At 46.3% G+C, this 20,422-nt stretch overlaps 1 protein-coding gene across 3 annotated transcripts in view; it reads right to left on the bottom strand.

Moving 5' to 3' along the window:
• Positions 1-3,802: 3,802 nt before the first annotated feature.
• The window catches only part of SGK1 (serum/glucocorticoid regulated kinase 1), a 76,249-nt gene continuing 59,629 nt past the window's right edge, over positions 3,803-20,422 (bottom strand). The window contains exons 1-12 of one of the 3 annotated variants that reach the window (XM_083607807.1): positions 15,867-16,068; positions 10,139-10,214; positions 9,285-9,360; positions 8,823-8,927; positions 8,336-8,419; positions 8,088-8,219; positions 7,595-7,707; positions 7,083-7,206; positions 6,581-6,676; positions 5,928-6,083; positions 5,718-5,807; positions 3,803-5,184 (exon numbers count right to left, since the gene is read on the bottom strand). In XM_083607807.1, coding sequence (XP_083463933.1) covers positions 5,017-5,184; positions 5,718-5,807; positions 5,928-6,083; positions 6,581-6,676; positions 7,083-7,206; positions 7,595-7,707; positions 8,088-8,219; positions 8,336-8,419; positions 8,823-8,927; positions 9,285-9,360; positions 10,139-10,214; positions 15,867-15,900 — 1,254 coding nt within the window. In that variant the 5' untranslated portion in view covers positions 15,901-16,068 and the 3' untranslated portion in view covers positions 3,803-5,016. Of the gene's footprint in view, positions 5,185-5,717; positions 5,808-5,927; positions 6,084-6,580; positions 6,677-7,082; positions 7,207-7,594; positions 7,708-8,087; positions 8,220-8,335; positions 8,420-8,822; positions 8,928-9,284; positions 9,361-10,138; positions 10,215-10,424; positions 10,713-15,866; positions 16,069-20,422 lie in introns of those variants that run through there. The other 2 variants (XM_083607806.1, XM_083607808.1) reach the window with 2 other exon arrangements.

A 20,422-nucleotide genomic window follows, 5' to 3' on the forward strand; every position in this document is an offset into this window, starting at 1 on the left:
TATAGGAATTATCTGGACACACATTAATTGTGATTAAGCAATTTCCTTTTTCACCAGGTTTTTAAGATTTTGAATTCGGTAGAAGAAATTGCTGTCAATGTCAGTTTTTCTAATAGCCAAATAAGCCATCACATGAGTATTCTGAGGTTATCTCACAGCCTTTTGCTTTCTTAGAAATGAACAACATCTCACTTTCTGTATCTGCATAGATTTTGTACCTTTATGGACTTATTTCAAAGCTTTGTATTATTAGCTTAGCTTTCACAATATTTAGCCAGATGGACTGACCCAGACCCTGCAATCATTGTCTGAAGCCCTTTGTTGTGTGTCAGCACAAGAACAGGGCTTTTCCTGTGGTGGCTCCCTGTGTGTGGGATGCTCTTCCCAGGGAGGTTTGCCTGGCACCTTCATTACATATCTTTAGGCGCCTAGTGAAAAGGTTTCTCTTCAATCAGGCATTCAGCCGATTGACATTCTATGGCTTTTTAAATGTGTTTGTAGGAGGGGGGTTATTGATTTGTTTATGCTTTATTATGTATTTTGTGTTCTCATTTTATATTTTTCTGTTGTGAACCACCCTGGGATTTTTGGGTGAAGGCCGGTATACAAATCAAGTAAGTAAGTAAGTAAGTAATTAAGTAACTAAGTAAGTAAATATTATTAATAATAACTATTTGAATTATTGCTGTAATTAAAATATGCAAACTGATTTATTCTTACTGAGCAAGAACCTGGACCGCATGTCTTTTCCAGCCCACATGGTGGCATCGTTCATCTAAATTTCACTCTAAAAACAAAATAGTTCAGTAGAAAATTCTGCTAGCAGTCCAAAGGTTTCTATAGAGAGCATGACTCTAATAAAACTCTGGCAAGTGTTAACTAGGTGTTCTGAGCCTTCTTTGGTCTCTTGGCACTTATGCTAACAGGTAACGTTGTCCTGTCACTTGCTACTGTTTGCTGTAGAGGCCAAAAGTATAGTCAATGTACTGATGGAAAAAATCCAGAAAGATAACTGTGCTAGTTCTCTTGCAGCAAAAACAAGGAGCCTTGTGACAACTTAAAGGTTGACAAATTTAATGTGGGATAAACTTTAGTGAATTAAGACCCGCTTCATCAAATGCATGAAGTGTAAGCTGCAGTTGGCAGGCATATATACACATGGGTGTAAGGGTGTGGGGAGTTAAATGGCAACGGGATGCAAAAAGTACAATCTGTGATCATTTAACTGGAGCTTGAATGTACGCAAAAGAAGCAGAGTAATAAATATATGTGCACTGCAATCTTCAGACCATAAAAGCTATGGAATGCAGTTTGTGATTCCTAGAACATTTCTACTTGGTGAATACAGGGGCTGCCAATGTGGCACTGTGGCACCATTGCACTCTCAAGACTTCTTCTGATGCCCATGAAGCCTCTAAGTCTCCTTGGTCATGAAGTGGGGAGGGCAATTACCTTTTTCTCCCTTTAAAAGTAAATAGAGCTGAGGGAGGAAACTGGAAGAGTCACACTCTTTCCCGCTTCCTCTTTCAGCTCTGTGTGCTTTTCCAGGCTCTGAAATTCTGCTTTATCAATTCCCCTCGGAAGGCCAACCCAGGGGGGTTGGGGAACTATGTTTTCGGCAAGCACAGACAAGCCCTCTTCCAGTAAATGAGACAGAGCCTGGATGGTTTGTTTATCCATGCTGCTTTGTGCATGTACTTTTCACCCTAGTGTAAAACTGTATTGCACCTATACTTTAGTGATAAAACAAGGCTTTTATTGCTGATATGGTCAACAGAATCATTGCATATAACAAGTCCACTACATTCCTCTTACATCAGGCATGCAGGTGCAAAACAAGGCCATTTGCTGCTATGGAAATAATTTGGCTTCAAAGCAAGACCTTAAATTGGCTATCAGCCACCTCTCACAGCTGAGCTGACTGAACTCGGCTGCGAGACATGGCGGATGGCCACATTAGCTCTTCCCTCTGTGGCAAATTAATTTCACTTCATATAAGCATTTGCAAGTCATGAATATATACAAGAGAAGCAGAGCTGTGTGTATTCTGAATTCCTGCAGTCACAACATCATATACCACATGTTTGGTGCCAGGTAAGGAATCTGGTGTGGTTCAGTTTGGGGGGGGGGAACACGGAGGGGGGAGCAAGTTTATAGATCTTCTGGCTGAAAAATAAGGTTGAAAAGATGCTCAGTGACATGCTCACAGGATGAGGGGGTTGGTGATATGAGAGAAAATAGAAGCTGCCTTCCTATAAGGACACAGGAGGCAGTTGCTCTATACTAACACCATAGCTCAGGCTTGCTTTCAGAGAGTGGTAGCATCTCTTCTGGATTCCACTTGTTGTTCTCCCCCAGCCCTGCTCTATCTTTTTAACTGAGGATGCTGGGAACTGAATTTGGGAACATGTGCAAAGCACATGTTCTGTCATTGAGCTATAATCCCTTCCCAAAGGGGAGTGGGGACCTGGCTCGCTCCCATCTCCCATGTTGTATGTGGTGATACTTTTGGAGCCTCCCAAGAGCCAGGAGTGGGGACTGAATATTCTGCACATCTGCTGGTCATTTCATGCCCAGATAACTGAGGATGCACATCTGACCAACCACTCTGCGATGGGGTGAAATATGCCTTTTGTGAAAGAGCAAAGAAAAAGGAATGAAAGATTTGGCATTTTCCACATCTGCTCTGCAAATCATCCCAGCCCCCCAGTCTCTTTAGAGTTTTTTTAAAAAGCAGAGCTTGCCCTTAAATATTAGGTGGTTCTCAGCTATGAGTCAAACTTAGTAGGCACATTGAAATTAATAGGCAGAGTTTAGTCACAACCATGAATTTCAGGGGGTCTACTTAGAATTGGGTACCACCCATTGTAGAAGCACAGGCACATGTTCAATACAAGGTTCCTTGCTATAGGGTGTGCATTTTCTCTCAGATCAGGTTGGTTAACAGTGGGTGGAAGGTGAGCAGGGAGTTGTGCACACCATCCCCTCTAGCAGAGATGTGAGATGATTCACTTGTTCGAATCACCAGGTCCTTTTGCTAATCTAAATACGTACATGATGCAACAGGCATGTTTAGCACTATGTGTAGTGACAGGTGAGGAGCAAACTGCTTTAGACCCTGTGGTTCATGATTCCAGCTCCAACTTCCAGATTCACACTCGTAGTAAGAATGCTGTTACCGCAGTAACATGAACAAGTGGGTTCAACCACCAGGGAACACACTAGTGGGGTTTTGATTTTGCACAGCATCTACACATGTTTCTAGATACTACTCTGGAAATCACTGCTTTAGTCTGCTGTCCCCAGCATGCATGTGCTACTGGCAGCCTGAAAATGCCTACCCACCAAGTTGATTTGACAGCTGGCAATCAGAAAAAGTGCCAGCCAGAGGTGGCCGGATGGCTGTGATAGCGTCAACAAATTCTGCGCAAAGCAGGTTTCTGTGATAGGAGTTTTCACTAGCCTATTACCAAGGCTTAGCTGGGTTGGTGGATGTGCTGGGCTGCTTGAGGGGTTTCTCACCAGGATCTGGTTGGCCACTGTGAGAACAGGACACTGAACCACATGAGCCTTTGGCCTGATCCAGCAGGACTTTCTTATGTCCTTGATTTTCTCACTGGCAAGCATTTTATCAAATAGCCCTACTTTACAATACTGAAAAGACTACTCTTTCTATAGTAGTTTTTTGACCCTTGGATGTTTAAAAACATACGCATTTCTTGTCTTGTGAAGGAAAATGCTAATGAAAAGGTGGTTCAGAAGAAACGATGTATTGATCTCATAAAAAGAAGAACTGACAGCATTTATAGAAATATTGTCCAAGATTTTACTGCAAACCAATGGGTTTGGTCACAAAAATTATACATATTGTATAATAACCATGTAAAGTACATTATAATAGTGGTATAACATTATAAGCCTTTAAAGGTTTTTTTCCTTTTTAAATATACATCTACTATTGCAACCAACTGTACAAGTCTTTTTACAAATACATACAACCAGGAATGAAAAAAAATACAAACCATAAATAATGCCCAGTTTTACAGATGAACAAAAAAATGATAATGAAATAAACCAACAGCTTTGATAGGCTGCAGCTGGGGCATTTTGGTCCCTAGAAACCCATTCTAAAAATAGAAATATTTATATATATATATTTATATATATTTTTCCATAGCAGCAATGCTTTCTTCAAGCATTATGGGTACTAAGTCATTGAAGCCCATCATCATTAATTTTTACATTTTTTTTTCTTTAAAAAAATCTACACATATTAATTTATTGTCTTCCAAATATGGAAGGAACAAGCAATGCCCCCATTGTAGAGTCCTGCAAGTGTCGCACTGATGCTTCTGAACAAAGTCCATCTGAAAAATGTGCATACCACACTGACACCATTGTCCTCATAGCAAACTTGCACATACACACAAAAGAAACACACGTGTGAATCAGGAAACACTCTTGTGACAGGAAAAGCTTTGGAGCTCACAAGATCTCAGGGGAAAAAAGGCACGTTTTCGTAAAATCATCCCCATCATATCCAGAAAGATCTTCAAGCTAGGCTTTTCAGAACAAACTCTCAAAAAAAGGGGGGAAAGGGGGATGCACACAGGATGTTGTTCTTAAGCTTACAATCTATGGCAGTCTATGGCAGCAGTAGCTTCTTCCTTCTTTCCTTCTAAAGGCGATAGCACCACTTTGGTGGGTGGGAAGAACTGGAAGTTGAAATGTTTTTGCAAGTTCATTTAAAAGTAGTTAGAATGTGCTCTTCCAAATGAACGGCAGGAACGACGACAACAAAAGCTTCCAGAAAAATAAAATAAAAACGCAGTTGAAATTAAGGCTGCAAAGCTGCCACACAGTGAGAAGATGTGCAAAAAAAAAAAAAATTCCCTCTCCTTTTTGAAGGTGACCGGACAAACTGGCAGCTCACACAGAAGGCCAACAGAAGGGTCATTATTAAATGAAAAAAAAGAAAAAAAAGAAAAAGTACAAACAGATCACTATAATAGAAATTCACAAGAAAGAATCCATGGGAGGGGCATAGGAGAAGCCCAGAAATGCTTCAGCAGCTTCCTTGACGCTGGCAGTGATGAGGATGCTGTCTGAAGACTGGCCAATGGAGTTCGGGACAGGCTCATCTGTAAACTCAGGGTCAAAGTGCCGCAGGTCATTGGGGCCACTCTGTGAGAAAACAAAGAGGGTTCTGTTGTTAATGTCGGACTGGGAAGAAATGTTCAAATGTTTCCTTAACTGGGAGTGGGGCCTACGTGTTTTCTTGTGTGTGTGTGTTTTTTCAAGTAAAACCAATCTAGGCACTTCATGGGAAGGCAATTACAAAAAACAAAACTGAATCACCCCCTCGAACTCGTTTCAAACAAAAACTAGAAATCTAATGGTGTGTGTGTGTGTGTGTTGGACTGGAGACTGATCGGGATTGGCTGCAGCGGTCTCACAGGTCAACATGCACCTCCAAGCTCATAGAGTTCACCTGACCTGATTGCCTCACCTCATACCTGAACTGCATGAGGCAATTCCATCCACTTATGTATAAACTCAAGGCGGGATTTAAAAATTAAGACACCTGCCCGATTGCTTCACATTGAAAACACACTAGAACCTTCTAAAACCTAGCCTGTCATTATTTTTATCTTCAACCCCTGGGTACCCCAGTATAAATAGAAAAGTCTCTCCCATAATTAGAAGACAACACTTACCACATTTGGGTTGAAAGGGGGTGTAATCTTCTTATTAATGAGATCATCCCAGTTAATTAGGGAGAAGAAGATGTGGTTCTTAATCTCCATCTGTTGAGGAAATGGAAATCAGATCAGTTCAGGCAAGAGTAATTGGAAAAGACTGTTATCGTCTAGCCAACTTCCGAAACTCCCCCACCCACCCCTCACAACTCACAGGATTATACTTACAAAGTCCTCCTTTGCACCCAGCCTCTTGGTCCTGTCCTTTTGCAGAAGACCTTCCAAAAGGTGTCTCGCAGAGTTGGTAATATTTGGCTTCAGCTGCAGAGGTTTGTTCAAGATGTTGTCATACATTTCTGCTGTGTTTCTGCTATAGAAAGGGGGCTGGAGAGAGAGAAGGGGAAACAGATTTTTAGTCCCAAGAGTCTAACTTACTGTACTGCCTAATATCACAATACACTTAGTTTGATACCCATCTTGAGGCACTGGAATGGCTATGACACCTGTAACTACATCTTTCCCTTTCTCATGTCCCACCCATAAGGCAACTGCTTATATCGGGTCAGACCAATGGTCCATCTAAGTCAGTATTGGCTACATGGCTCTCCAGGGTTTCTCAAGTAGGGAATAATTCCCAGCCAGGGACTGAACCCCAAGACCTTCTGCATGCAAAGCAGATGATCCATCACTGAGCTATGGCCACAAATATGTGCACCATGTTAGAGATCCACATGCAAAATATTGGCTCCAACTGAAGTTCACAACATTTATAAATTCAGTGGGACCAAGATTCAGTTCTTTCTTATGCTGGTAACTACTACAGATGGAAACATGACTGGTCTGTGTTTGCAATTAGCCAGTTGCTCACTATTTTTGCTTACCAGTCCATAAAGCATCTCGTACAAAACAGCCCCAAGGCACCACCAGTCAACAGTTCGGTCATAGGGTTGCTTGTGAAGGACTTCGGGGGCAAGGTACTATCGAAAACAAAAAGATAGGAAACATTAGAATAAAGTAGCCAGTCTGCATTCTTTTAAATGTTCCACTTAAAAATAACCTTAGTGACCTGATTGAGTGGGGGCTGTACTTGTGGACAGATGACCACACCAATCTTTGCATCTGTAGAACTTTGTTCTGCAGGAGTCCCTAGGTAACTTTCTTTTTGCCCTTAAAGCCTTGCATTTGTAACCTCTGACCTTTCTCTCCCTCCCCCACCCACTGCAGCTTTGTCAGCAGGGCTCATCAATCAAAGCCTGTCTGACTGCTTCACCTAAACAACACAACATGCCCTTTTGTCCCATCTGGGAAATTCCTCTTCCCTGTGCACTCTTTGGGCACATGCATCACTGCCATGTAGATAAAGAAAGCAGAACCCAGACCTACCTCAGGAGTGCCACAAAATGTGGAAGTTGTGCCATTGTGTTCTATGTTCTCTTTGCAGAGTCCAAAGTCAGTCAAGACAATGTGGCCTTGAGAATCCAGCAAAATGTTCTCTGGCTTCAAGTCCCTAGGGCAAAGGAAGGAAAATACACAGGTAAGCCAATGGCTCTCAACTCTTATGTTTATTATAAGCAATGGGATTTTATCAGGTTTATATTTTTTAAGGGGGGGGGTGTTGTCCCTTTGAAAACAAACAGGTTTGATGGATAGCCCCCAAGCGCTTTCTAAAGGTCATTTACCAACAGGATTTAGTCTATGTTCATTATTTACTGGTTCTAACCCATAACCTGGAAGCGAATCTAAAAATTTTGTGCTGCACTGATCCCAGTACCCAGGGCCAGTGTCTTGGGAGCCCATTCCACAAGGTTCCTGGCCTCCCCTTATTACAATTACAGCCTACTTCCCACAGTTTTCACAGAAACCATGCACGTGTGCAAACCATCTGCCCTGCTTACCGGTAAACTATATTCAGTGAATGCAGGTAGCCCAGTGCACTGGCGATTTCAGCAGCATAAAAACGAGCTCTTGGCTCCAGGAAGCAACGTTCCCTCTGGAGATGGTAGAACAACTGCAGGAGACAAGGAAGGAGGGGGAGAAATCTGTTAGTGATCCCAAAACCATTCAAAACAATGCATTTAATTAAGCTCTCTCTCTCTCTCTCTATATATATATAGCTAGAGAGAACAATGGTAGGAAATAGCCTAGTAATCCGCTGGCTGCTTCCTGCTGTGAGAGGCTGGCAAGCAGGAGACCCTGAATCTAGTAACTCCTCCCCAAGACTCCTCTTCATACTTAATAGGAAGAAAACACTGCCTTATTTGTACACATGGCAGGACTGGCTTTGTTTTCAGCAAGAAGGAGTTTGAGGAGTTTGAATAATCTTTGGATCAAGCCCTGTGTATCTTTGGACACACACCCCTTATGGTTCTGTGCATTCTTTCTGCTTACCTCTCCACCATTGATGTAGTCTAGAACAAAATACAGCTTGTCTGCAGTCTGGAAGGAGAAGTGGAGTCCCACCAGGAAAGGGTGCTTCACGTTCTTCAGTAGGACGTTGCGTTCAGACATTATGTGTTTCTCCTAGGAGGAAGGGGAGTAGGAAACCATTCATTGACTGAGCAGCAGAACAGTAGAACTATTATAATTAGTTTGCTGATTGGCATTTCTCGTGAAATAGGTATAATTCAGTTACGTACCTCCTTCTTTTTCAGGATTGCTTTCTTCTGGAGGACTTTTACTGCATAGAAGTGCTCTTCTGCCTTGTGCCTTGCAAGAAGAACCTGAAATAAACCAAGACACCCCCTTTGTTTAGATGTGATCATGATGCAAGGGAACTATCAAGTCACAACTCAGCTATGTCCTTTCTGCTATCATGAGGCACAGCTATAGAGCAACCCTGAACAACTCAATGGACTGGCAGTAAAATGCCACATAATGGGTGGGTGCCACTGCCTTAAGGCAGGGAATGGGACAATACAGCCTTCATTTCCCCTTTGTGCCGTATGATCCATATAGCAAATTATCTTACATAAATTTTAATGGAACCTTGCTTTTCAAGAATACTCCACCTCACACCCCTTCATAGTCACCAGTTCACTTCTTATTAAATCCCCCTGGCACTCCCAAGTATTTTGATACCCTTAATATTACAGACCCATTGACCAAATGAATATGTATGCTTACCTTCCCAAAGCTGCCTTTTCCAATGACCTTCAGGAAATGGAAATCTGATGGTTTAGCATGTGGGTTAGAAGAAGGGCCAAGGTTGATCTGCTGGGATGGACTGGGCTGCAGTGAACAAAAAAAAAATAGAGAAAAATCAAACATTTGTACTGAAATACTTGGGTGCAGATTATTACTTTTTTAAAAAAACACAATAAATTGCATTGCATTCTTCTATGGGGGAAATAATATGCTTGAAAGACTATGTCAATTTAAAAATAAGAGTTTTATCTGCTCTAGAGGGAAATGCTAAATCTTTATTGCAAAACACTTCTTTCCAAGTTGCATTACTACAATGTGTCCTGAATGGAAAAACCCATGCCAGATTACCAACGGACAGAACATCTATCTTTAAAACCTGTTGCTATTACTGTCACATTAAAGTCTTCTCAAGATAGGCTGTGCATTATAGAAGCTACTTACTGGAGGAGAAGGATTGGCATTCATAAGTTCAGGCTCTTGAGGCTGGGAGATCTTCAAAATAGATTGAACTTCAGGGCTGCAAGAGATTAAAGCCAGGATAATTAGTGCAGCTGAACAAGGTACAGAACATTAAAAACATTTCACCACCAGGGGGCATGGTAACATTCTAGCTGGAAAGTTTCAGGTTGGCAGGCTGCTAAAAACAACTGACTGACTAGGTTTCAGGGCTAAGATGAAACCGGAGACAGGAACAAACCATTCTGAGCAAAGAGACTTAAGTTTCCTCTGTAATTAAAGGTCAGAGGAGGGAATGAGGGATCAGGAAATCTAAACTAGGTGCCTTTCTCCAGTTTTCTATTCTTCAGCCAAACAGTAAAACTTAGCTGAATGCAATTAACTCAGAACTTGTGATATTTTTAAATCTAGAAAATTATATTCTGTTTCCTAATTTTTTACAGCATCTACTCTATTGCTGGTCTTTTTTTTTTTTTTTTTTGCATAAGGTGTATCTACTCAAAAGTGAGCCCAATAAGATCTATTCCAAAGTGCATATAGGATTGCAGACACCCGTTTCTACCACACAGGTGTCACTAAACTAAAGTTACTTTCTAGTAAGTAGACTTAGGAGTGCAAGTCCCACTGAACTTACTGAAATTTACATATGAGTAAGCATGCATGATACTGTGAACATTTTTTTCAATTTAACATAAAACTGCAAAAAAATAATTTCAACAATCTCTCACTGAAAGGAATTATATAATTTCTCATTTTCTGTTAACAAAGTTCCATGCATTTCCCAGGCAATTTCTGCAGAAGAGAGTAAGAAAAAAACACAACCCACAAAAAATACTTACTGTTTGCATGCGTAGGAGTTGGTGGCTATCTTCTGAATGAAGTCATTCAGCCCCATTCGTCTCTGTTTCATGAAAGCTGCAAACAATCACAAGAGAGAAGGGGGTTGTTACAGATTAATTCCCCATTTTCTTTCCTTTCCTTTAATTAATGCACACACACGCCCTCTCCATCCCTTGAATGCAACCAGAGAGCCTCACTTCTACTACACGGTTACAATCAGGAGGGCGCACGCTGTTTTATGCTCTTTTTCTCTATCGCTATCTCCTCCTCGTCGTTCCCACTCACCGATCAATATTGCCACCATCCCTCTCATCTTGGAATAAGTTAGCGTGGATCCCGAAGCTTCGGCTTTGACCGTCATTGCGGACTTTCTAGGTTTCTCAGTGCTGGGAGGAATAATAATCCAAGCAGATGCGCGAGGGGTAGAGAGTGGATGCGCGAGCGCCTTTCCAGGCACCTAGCTGCTTGCTTGCTTGCTTGCTCTGCTTCCGAGTTAGGGAATTAGCAGCGGGGGTAAAGCGCGCAGTGTCAAGATCGTTCACCCTGTTGAGTCAGCTCGCGTCTGCCGCTCCGCCGCTCGCCCCGGGGCTTTATATAGGCGCGGCCTCGGCGACAGTCCAGGCGGAGAGGAAGGAGGGGCGGAGCCAGAGGGGAACAATGAGGAAGAGTCTCGCTCTCCCTCCGCCCCAGGCGCCCGGAGCTGCCGGGAGACATGCAGGCCTGGCGCCCGGCCCTTCCCTTCCCCATGACATATTCCCCTCCCTTGACGTTAGAAAGGAGTCTCGCAAGCCGGCTGGAGAGGAAGAAGCCCGCCAGCTACCACGCACCAGCCCCCCCTTTTATCCTTTTTCACCCTCAGCAAATTGCAGTGGGATTAATTGGCAGCAGTTCTAGAGAGGGAAAGACAATGTAACAAAGCTCTGGGGTTGCAAACAAACCTTGGAGAGAGATGCCAGCCTTATTTTTATGTACTGATTTATTGCACGGCAGAATTAGAACTCCGCTCTTTGCCTTGCCAAGGCGCTCAGGGCACTTGCTTCGTCCTTCTGGGGTCTCCTCCCGCACTCGCCCACCCGTGTGAGTTAAAGAGATGTGCCCAGGAGGTCGCTGACCCTCGAAGGCGCTAAATTAGCCTTGGCCAGCAGCCTTTTTTTTTTGTCCTTTAAATGTACCTGCCTTGTTCCTCAAGGCCACCATAACACGCAAAGGAAGTCCCATTTTTGCCACTCTTTACACTTCCACAGAGAGACCCGCCGCGGGATAGGATAGCATTGGTTTTTCAGACACCCCCAGGTCCGAGATGGACCTCATCCAAGGATCGATTTGTTCCAGAGATAAGAACAAAGGCATTTCCGTTGCGACACTCAGCCCTGTCTCCCACAAGAGGCGCCGAGGGCGCGGGGGGGGGGGGATTGGGAGAGCCATCTCCAGGTCGTTCCCCCCTCCCAACCTGATAATCGGAAGGTACAGCCCCTGGACGTGGAATTTCCATTTTTAATCTATTATGGTTAAATCCACACCGAGAGGGATGCCCTTCGCGACCTTACTTAGCCCCCGGAAACTTACTTTTTTATATAGTATCCGTACAGTTATTATATAAAGCAGTATCCAAGGGTGTCCTTGAACATATTTAGATGTTCTGTGAATCAGTGGACAACCACAGCTAATCCACACACACAAACACACACACAGAATTAGACATCGGGGTTTCCCGAGAGCTGTGACTCCCAGGCAGGCCGGGGCATCCTTAGACGTTCAGCCCTGCCCTCCTCCTTAGCATTAATCTGGCGGCATTCCCTCCAACATTAGCTATTTATGGCACACCTACATAGGAAGAAATCTCCTTAATCTAAGGCAATGAGAGCAAAGAAGGAATCCCATTGGGTCGGAAGGTCCTGTGCCTCTGGATTCCTCCATCAAGGCAGGCAGAAACTTTTCCTACTCTTGAGAAAATACGCCTTGCGGATCTGAGCCGCAGAGAGCAGACAGGGCTGCTTTTGAGGAGTCTCTGAACTTCTTCTGTCTGTTTCCACCCTCCCTTGCCCTTTTCTTTATAAAACCACCTCAAAGCAACTCCACTGCCGTTCAGACTGCGAAACAGAAACCGCTGGAGTCACACGGTTCCTGCTTTTACCAGATGGTATTTATTAATCGCCAGAGAGCGGCGGGACGGGGCTGTCCAGGGGCTGCCTTGGCTGGCAAGCGCCGGGAGGCTCCAACCACGCGGCTCCAAAGGAATCCTGGGCCGAAGGGAGGCGTCCGGGGGCGGCTGCCAGTCAAGCAGGAGCTCATCGAAGCCTCATAGCAGGGAGGAGAGAGAGTCTCTCTCCCTTCCCCTGCAAGCAGCCCGAACGCAAGGAAGGGAGAGAGACGCAAGCAGAGCTGTAAAGGTCCCTGGCGCTGCGCAGGACTTCCTTACCCAGATCCCGGCCAGAACAGCTCCGGTCTTTTCCGTTCCCTACAACACCGGCGGTTCCTTCTCCGTCTCACATCTGCAGATGTTAAGTTTATGGCAGCCTCCCCACCCCGAGCTCCAAGTATGTGAAGCAAAGGGAACCGGAGAGAGCCCCCCAGAGAGGATCTAAAGGAGAACCTCTGAGGTCTGGGGTGAAGGCCGATAAGCAATGGCCTTTCCGCAGGGAGTGACTTGGGGGGGGGGACACTCTTGTTTCCTGCCGCTGCTTCCTCAATCCCACAAACAAGCGCCCCTTCCAGGCGAGACCCCAGAAACCGATTGGCCGGGATATTGCTGAAAGCGCCTTAAAAATATTGGGCGCGTGTGCGTGCGTAATAATAATGTTTAAAAACGAAAGAGAAATGCCATCTCATGGAATGAGATGATGGAAATCTCCACATTTACAAAAGCAACGGGGAGAGAAAGAGGAAGGGGGGGTGGGAGCTGACTCAGGCTGCAACGATTTCTTTTTCTTCATTTGCACAATTGTTTGAGAACACTCTGTGCCCGGATGGCCCGTTTATTTATTTATGCCCGTCTCCGCAGCAGCGTTGCGGAACACGTGAGGCGTGTTTATGAATGGAGTTGGCCGGGACGCCGCCCACCGGTGACCTGAAGCACCGGCGGCGGCACGCAACGGACGGCAGTCATAACATATTGCGGGGAGGGGAACGGGGCGCGGAGAGCGAGCGGCGAGCTTGGGGCCGAGACCACCTCCCACGTCGCGGCGAGAGGGGGGCACTGCCTTCCGACCCGATTGTTGTTACATTCCACCCCACTGATAAATGCAACACGAATCAATTCAAGACCCACCCACAAAATAATAAAATAAAATAATAATAATAATAATAATAATAATAATAATAATAATAATAATTCACCTTTGGGCACTGGGAGAGAGGCAAGCTTCTGATCAAGAGCTCGCCTGCTTATTTAGCTCATTATTATTTTTTAAGTAGTAGCCTTCCCATCATCGTTCCCCTGCTCTCCCTACTCTCGGGGATCGAACACACTAAATTGATTGATACCAACTGGATCCCTGGAATCCACTATTTCTTGGTCCCTGAACGCTGCTCAGTTTTCAGCGGTTTTGATTTTTATTGGACTTTCTGCATAAGCCCCGCCTCCGTCCTTCCCTTTTCCTAGCTCCTCCGGCTCGCGCACGATTGCCTGCGCACGCCTCTGCGCGCCCACTACAACATTGTTTTCCCCGACTGTCCTGCTTCAAAGCTGGGGCGGATGGTTTGCAGAACCCAAAAATCCTAAACAGAAAGCACGAGTTGGAAGCGGGGCGGGCGAGTAGGGCTCTTCCACGCCGGATCTAGAATTAACACCCCAACAAAAGGGCTGGGCGGAAGCGCCTCGGGCCTGTGCGACTCCCACGGGCTGCCAGTTGACTTTGCTGACGCAAGACTGCAAAAGTTGCCTTTTGGCTAATCCGTTGATTTATTTTTTATTTTTTAAAAAAACACTCATACAAAACCTTTCGACTCGAATCCTTCAAGAATTCGGGCTGTAGGAAAAAGCCGGGGACCAGTCCTGCTTTATTCCTCCTTTATAACACCGCAGCTTTGATTATTAACAATAATAATAATAACGAGATCCCCCGGGGAACTCAACCCTGAACTACAGCTTCCTCCGCTCCTTTCCATTACACGTGTCTCCCCGCGGCCTTTTCCTCCGCCAGCAGCGGCAGGGCAGCTCCCGGGAGCCCCCGGCGACACACAGCCTTTCTCGCAAACTTTACGAGCCTCGCATCGCCAGCAGCTCGAAGGGCCGGCGGCGCCTGGGGACTTCCGGCAACGCGCATGCGCTCAAGTCCCCGCTTTGGCTCCTCCTTGCCTGAACCCGGCGAAACTGCTCCTCCGCAGCCGCTGCAAGACTCAGCCTTGGAGCCCCATTCATTCGCGGCTTCATTCACGTATGTTGCTCTAGCGATCAGGTGGCACATGATGCCGAAGAGTCTCCTCTGTGTGCCCCCCCCCCGCCTTGGCCACTTTTCGCCTGCTTGACCACACAGGAAGCTGCTTTTATATATATGGTCAGACTCATGGTCTCCGCTTGGGACCCCCGGTCAATCTGCCCATGTGATCTGCTTAACCGGAAATGCCTGCCAACTGGGATGGTGTTTTGGCCAGTTCACTAGAGGTCGTTAGCCACGATGGCTGAGCTCTTCTGCCTCCCCTGTTGGAGGCAGCTCGCCTCCGGATACCAGTTGCTGGGATCGCTGTCGTCCTCCTCAGGCCCTGCTTGCCCCCCCGTGGGGGCTTTGCATAGGCATCTGCTCCCCCAATCTGGGAAAATGGATGGCGGGTTAGATCTAGGCCAGTGGCCGGAGGTGGAAGGGCGCTTTTTACATTCGTAGGAAATGCCAGGAATCGAACCCGGAGCCAGATTCTGCGTTCTCAGCATGAGCCACGATGCTTCTCATCTAATGTCACTGAGCCAGCCAAGGTCGTTCTCATCCTCATAGCACCACATTCTTCAGCATCATTTGTGCTCCCACAACATTAGTCCTGTGGCAGGTGTCTGGGTGAAGCAAGCCAGCTGCTCTGGTGAGCCTTCTCTACCAAGAGCGCAAGATTTGCATTCAGAAGGTCCCAGATTCCGTCCCCGCAGCATCTCTCGGTAGGGTTGGGTTTGGGGAGGAATTGTCAGAATCCCTGGAGAGCTTCTGCGGTCTGCCAGCCAATACCGAGCTTTGATGCACGAATGGCCTTGGGAGAACACATCCCATGGTATTCACTACATCCTTGGAAGGATGCACTTGGAAAGAAGCCCTGCTGTAATACCTGCCCCCACTCCGCAAAAACCACCTCCCTCAAACATTTAAGTTGCACTGAGACATCCAAGCCATTGTTCCACTCCTTCGTCCTCTTTGACAAGCCACCTTTCAGGGAAGCCCGCACAAGCAAAGCGAGTTCAAGGCAACATTCCTATGGATTTGCCAAGGAATGACCTACAGGCAGTTTTCCCGTAAGACTTAAGCCTCTAGCATACAAAACCATGGTTTTTACACAGCTCTGTCCATCCACTCCCCCTCCTCCTGCTCTTTCAGGGGAGATTGCCTCGGAGCTAAGCTTATCAGCGCACCCAAAAAACAATTGAGCCTCTAGCCCTTATCTCCAGCCGCATCTGATAGGACTATTTAAAGAGAGGGACAATCTAAAAGTGTCCATCTCAACTCGAGATTCAAGCGCTCTCTTCCTTCCCTTGTTGTTGTGAAAGTTTCCCACCGCGGAAAATATATATATAATGTTAATTCGACCAACCTTTCAGCGAAGACTTTTCTTCTTTCCCTCTCATGGTGTTTGTCTCTTCCTCTCTGCCTGCTCCTCAAGATCCCACCACAAGTGCCAGGAGCCGCCGTTTCGGCAACCCTGTTCTAAATCCTCGGGCTTTGTTGTATTGTAATTCCCAACCAAAAAGCGTCTCCTTCTTTGGGCCGTCCGGCTCTCCGTCAGCTTGCAGGGAGGCGGGCGATGAAATAAAGGAAACGAGCTGATCTGGCTGCCCAGTTTATGAACCTCGTATTAAAGGTGATTTACATACCAGAGAACTAAAGTTCAACAAGAGCCACGTTGTTGCAACATAAACCCTGAGACTGACTGAAGTCAACACTTGCTTATTATATATATACTGTATGTGTACACACACAGAGAGAAACATGCCCACACACAAACACACACCCAGCGCGGCAACTAGAAATGCCGGTCTCTTTTAATTGATGCAGCAGGAGACTTGAATCAAAACACAATTTGGGAAGGAAGGAGGGAAGAAAACACAGAGGGAGGAGGAGCCTGCGTCTGCGATCCCGAAATGCCCGCGTGACTTCTTTAATGTCCCTGTCTGTGCCCTCCAGGTATGGTTGGACATCAGTTCTCTCCAGCCCTAGCCAGTGGCCATAAGATTATGGGAAGAAGAAGAATAGGAGGAGTAGAGGCAGCCGGGCTCCTGAACATTTGCCATTCTTGTTATCATTAAGATCTTTTGCCAGCCCTTCACAGCAAACTATTTACATGCGATGTTAAAAACCATCAAGACAGATTTGCAGCCCAGCAACATCTCAGTTTGCAGGGTTTCCCACTGGTATCTGGTTGGCCACTGTGAGGACAGAAACACTGGACTAGATGGGCCATTGGCCATTCTCTTGCTTGCTTGTTTAATTGCATTTATATACCCCACCTCTGCTCCAAAGGTGGTACATGGTTCTGTCCTGGCCCGCTCTACAACAACCCTGCGAGGCAGGTTAGGCTGAGAGGCAGTGACTGGCCCGAAGCTCACTCGGTGAGCTCCACGGCCCAGTGGGGATTTGAACCCTGGTCTCTCAATTTCATAGCCTGACACTCGAACCACTTCCCCACGCTGGCTTTCTTGTGTTCCCCACCTCTGATGTGGTCTGGGAACGCTGGCTAAGGGTTCAAGGATGGGGATGGGGGATGTGGAGGCAATCTGGTGTTTTGTTTTGCTTTTTTAACCGTCGTGGATCATTGTAGGAAGAATCAGCCAGGCGACCCCCCCAGATGCACGGGCCACTTGAGCTGAAATGGGTTGAGGAGTTGGGTAGGTGGGGGATGGGTATCGTCTCACTGTAAGCTTGAAGGCTTAAGGAGGGGGCAGGCCAAAGGCAATGCGGGGAGACATCGCCCTCCTGCCCGCCTGCCTCTTCTGCTTTATCCCCGCGTCAGATTTGCGCTGGACGGCGACGGCAGCATCAGGCGGCGTCCGGCCGAGTTCCTCTCCGCTTCCCTTCCCGCCCGCCCAGCCGTCCGCTCCACTTCCCCCCTTTTCCTCTATATAGCAGCGGCGGGAGACAGCCGGGCTCCTGCTGCACACATGTCGCTTGCGCAGGAAAGGAGGCAAGCTGCGCGGAGACTGGCAGCCTTTTCCTCCCAGCCCGGCCAACGGAGGGGCGTGTGGAGGTTGGAGCCGGCGCCCCCACCCCCCGCCCGCAGATCCTGGCACCTAAGCGCTTCCGAAAAGGAAAGCGACAGCTATTGCAGGCAGGGCTTTCCCCGCCGCCTGCGCCTCGCCTGCATCCCTCTGACGTCTCTGCTCCACAAACTCACAGGAGAGAGAGAGAGAGAAAGCAAAGGGTTAATAGCCTCCGACGGGGCGGTCGTCCCTAAGCTCCTGTAGTTTAAGTGTGGAATCGGCGACTAGGGGGCGCTCGAGCTCACTTCCCTTTCTCGTGGTGGAGGAGGGGGAAGGGCGCTTTAATGAGCTCCCACCGTGGACTCCCTGCAGCGAGGAAACCACGCCGTGTCCCCATTTGGAAGGGACGGACGCGCCCCTCGTTTTAAAGCCCCTGCCCCCTTACGATTCGAGAACGCGGCAGCCCTGCTGTTATCTGAACAAAGGCTACGGCCGGCAGATCAAAGACACTTTGAAACTCTTGGCACCTGCAGTTGGCAGGCCGTGTCCCTGAGATGAGGGGTGGTTCAGGTTCTCGCTTTGCACTACGGCCTACAGTACAGTTAGGACATGTCTGCGTCCGGAAGCTTCCCAGGCTGTTGCTGGGACTAACTGACCCAGAAGCACAGGAAGTGCTCCTCCCTCCGTCCCCAAATAAAGCTACAAAGGAAGGAGGCGCAGGGCAATTTATTTCCGAGACTTCAGCATCCTCACTGGCCTTGCAATACGGCCTGTGCACCAGCGTAGCGATGGTTTGCATTAGCTGCGTGCCTTCCTCGGGGTAATCGCATGAACCCAAGACATGCTGAGTTAGACTGCTGGCCCATCACGGACCAGAAGTGGCTCGCTAATGTTTCTCCCAGCCCCACTATTATTTCGTAGAAATGTATGGGGTTGAAACCAGTGGCGCCTGCCTAACACGGTGTTGCACTGAACCTCTGTGCTGACCAAATATGCCAGCAGGATCAGTGCTGTACAGTAGAAGTAGCCCCCTCTGCAAGGTTCATGGTTACCATAGAAGTATTAAGACTAACAGCTTTTGCATGCAAGACCACATTTCCAGGTTATTTTTTATGGCTTGATTTTCTGTAATGTTCCAATTCTAACCACATTTATTGGGGGATAAGCTCTGTAAAACACAGCAAGATTTACTTCTCAGTAAAATATGCTTAGGATTGCATAGATCAATGGGTGGTAACAATGACAGGTGCTTATAGGAGACAATGTAGTAATCAAGGCTTAACTGGTAATGGTGATTTGCCAGTATTGTGGTTAGACTCAGTTAACCCCCCAAGTAGATGCAAGACAGGTACCTAAATATACCACTGGCAGAGGTGCAAGCTCCTGCTAGCCCCAGCAAATCACTCTGAGGTGTGTCTGTGGTGGTGGTGGTTTTTGTTGTTACAAAGCACCTAGAATAAATGTATCTACACATAGCTTCATCCAACTGGTCTGTCTGTGTCATGTCACAAATCGTGCTTCATATGCAACAGCTCTTTTCAAAGGCCTGAGGACTGATGCTTCTGCAAGCCAAATATCCATTTAAGCCAAAGCACTGAGTTTACACCAGTAGATCCCCAATCTGAAAATGTTTACATAGAAGTAAGACCCATTAATTCCAGAAGAATGTATTGCTTCCAGATAAGTCTGCCAGGACACCAGCAGTCCAAACCAGCAACTTAAAGAGAGTCATGACTAATGTCCCAAACATTTGCTCTCAAGGGATCTTAGTTATGATTTTGTTCTTGTTTCTTTTGGATCAGACCCCGTTACATGTAAACAAGTCCCACTGATCGGAAAGCAATTTGTTTCCACATTAAGTGTCCTTTGGCTTAGGCTATGTTTTTTTGTGTTTGTGTGGAAATAAATCCCCCCTGGAATCAGTGGGCCTACTTGCAAGTAATGGCCTCAAACTAACATGGTTTGGATGCAGAATAATTTAGCTGTGCTTTGACCCCATTGAAATAAATGTGACAAAGCAGTGACACAGCTAAGTGAAGTTCCATTGATTTCGATGGGAAAAAATTAATCTCAACTAACAGCCTGGGTGGTTTGTGGTTCCTAGTCCTGTTTAGCATACTGCGACTGCTGGCCTCGTTTTCACTGCTTTTCCTAAGCTGCAGAATGGATCTGGCAGTGTACATGTAAGCTGTTGACAATAAATAGGACACATTTAATAGATTTAATAATAATCAATTTAATTATTGCAATAGCAGGAGGCTGCCGAAAGACTGCTGGACACTTCTCCAGCAAGGAGATTGTTATTGGCTGGGAAAGCTTCTATGGATCTGATTTGAGTGCAATATTTTGCTAAAGATAAATTTGCTACCTATTTTACAGTATTTCAGTTTGTTGCTGGCTATATCGTGGGTTTATGGCACTGTCAATAAGAAGCTTTAATGCCAGGGGATTGGAAGTGCAGGATCATAAAGTGATGAGCCTCTGAACTAGGAGAAAGTAATTCCCCAACACGGAAAATTACAGCATCTCTTAGCTGGCGTGACCTGTAGTTAAAAAGTATCTGATACTTTCAGCATTGCTCCAATATTCCCTTATTGTTGGTTGTTAAACTAGCTGCAGTTATCAGAGAATTGTGACCTGGTGGTGACCTGGTGCACTCCCAGAGGTGATGGTCTGTTTGCTGCCTGCATGACCCAGCCCTTAGGGGGCTTCCAAGTGGAGAATTTTGTAAATCATAGGATTGTAGAGTTGGAAGGGACCATAAGGGATCATTTAGCCCAACCCCCTGCAATGCAGGAATCTTTTACCGAACAATGGAAGACTCAAAAGGGAAATGGGGATCAGTGCCACTCTCAACTGGACCTGCATTTGAAAACCCACACTTGCAAGCTTCTCTCCCTGTCAAAAGTTATTAATGGACACGAGGAAACAATGGTCTGGAATGCCCATGTGG

This window comes from Podarcis filfolensis (genome assembly GCF_964270895.1).
Source record: "Podarcis filfolensis genome assembly, chromosome: 3".
Taxonomy (NCBI): domain Eukaryota; kingdom Metazoa; phylum Chordata; class Lepidosauria; order Squamata; family Lacertidae; genus Podarcis; species Podarcis filfolensis.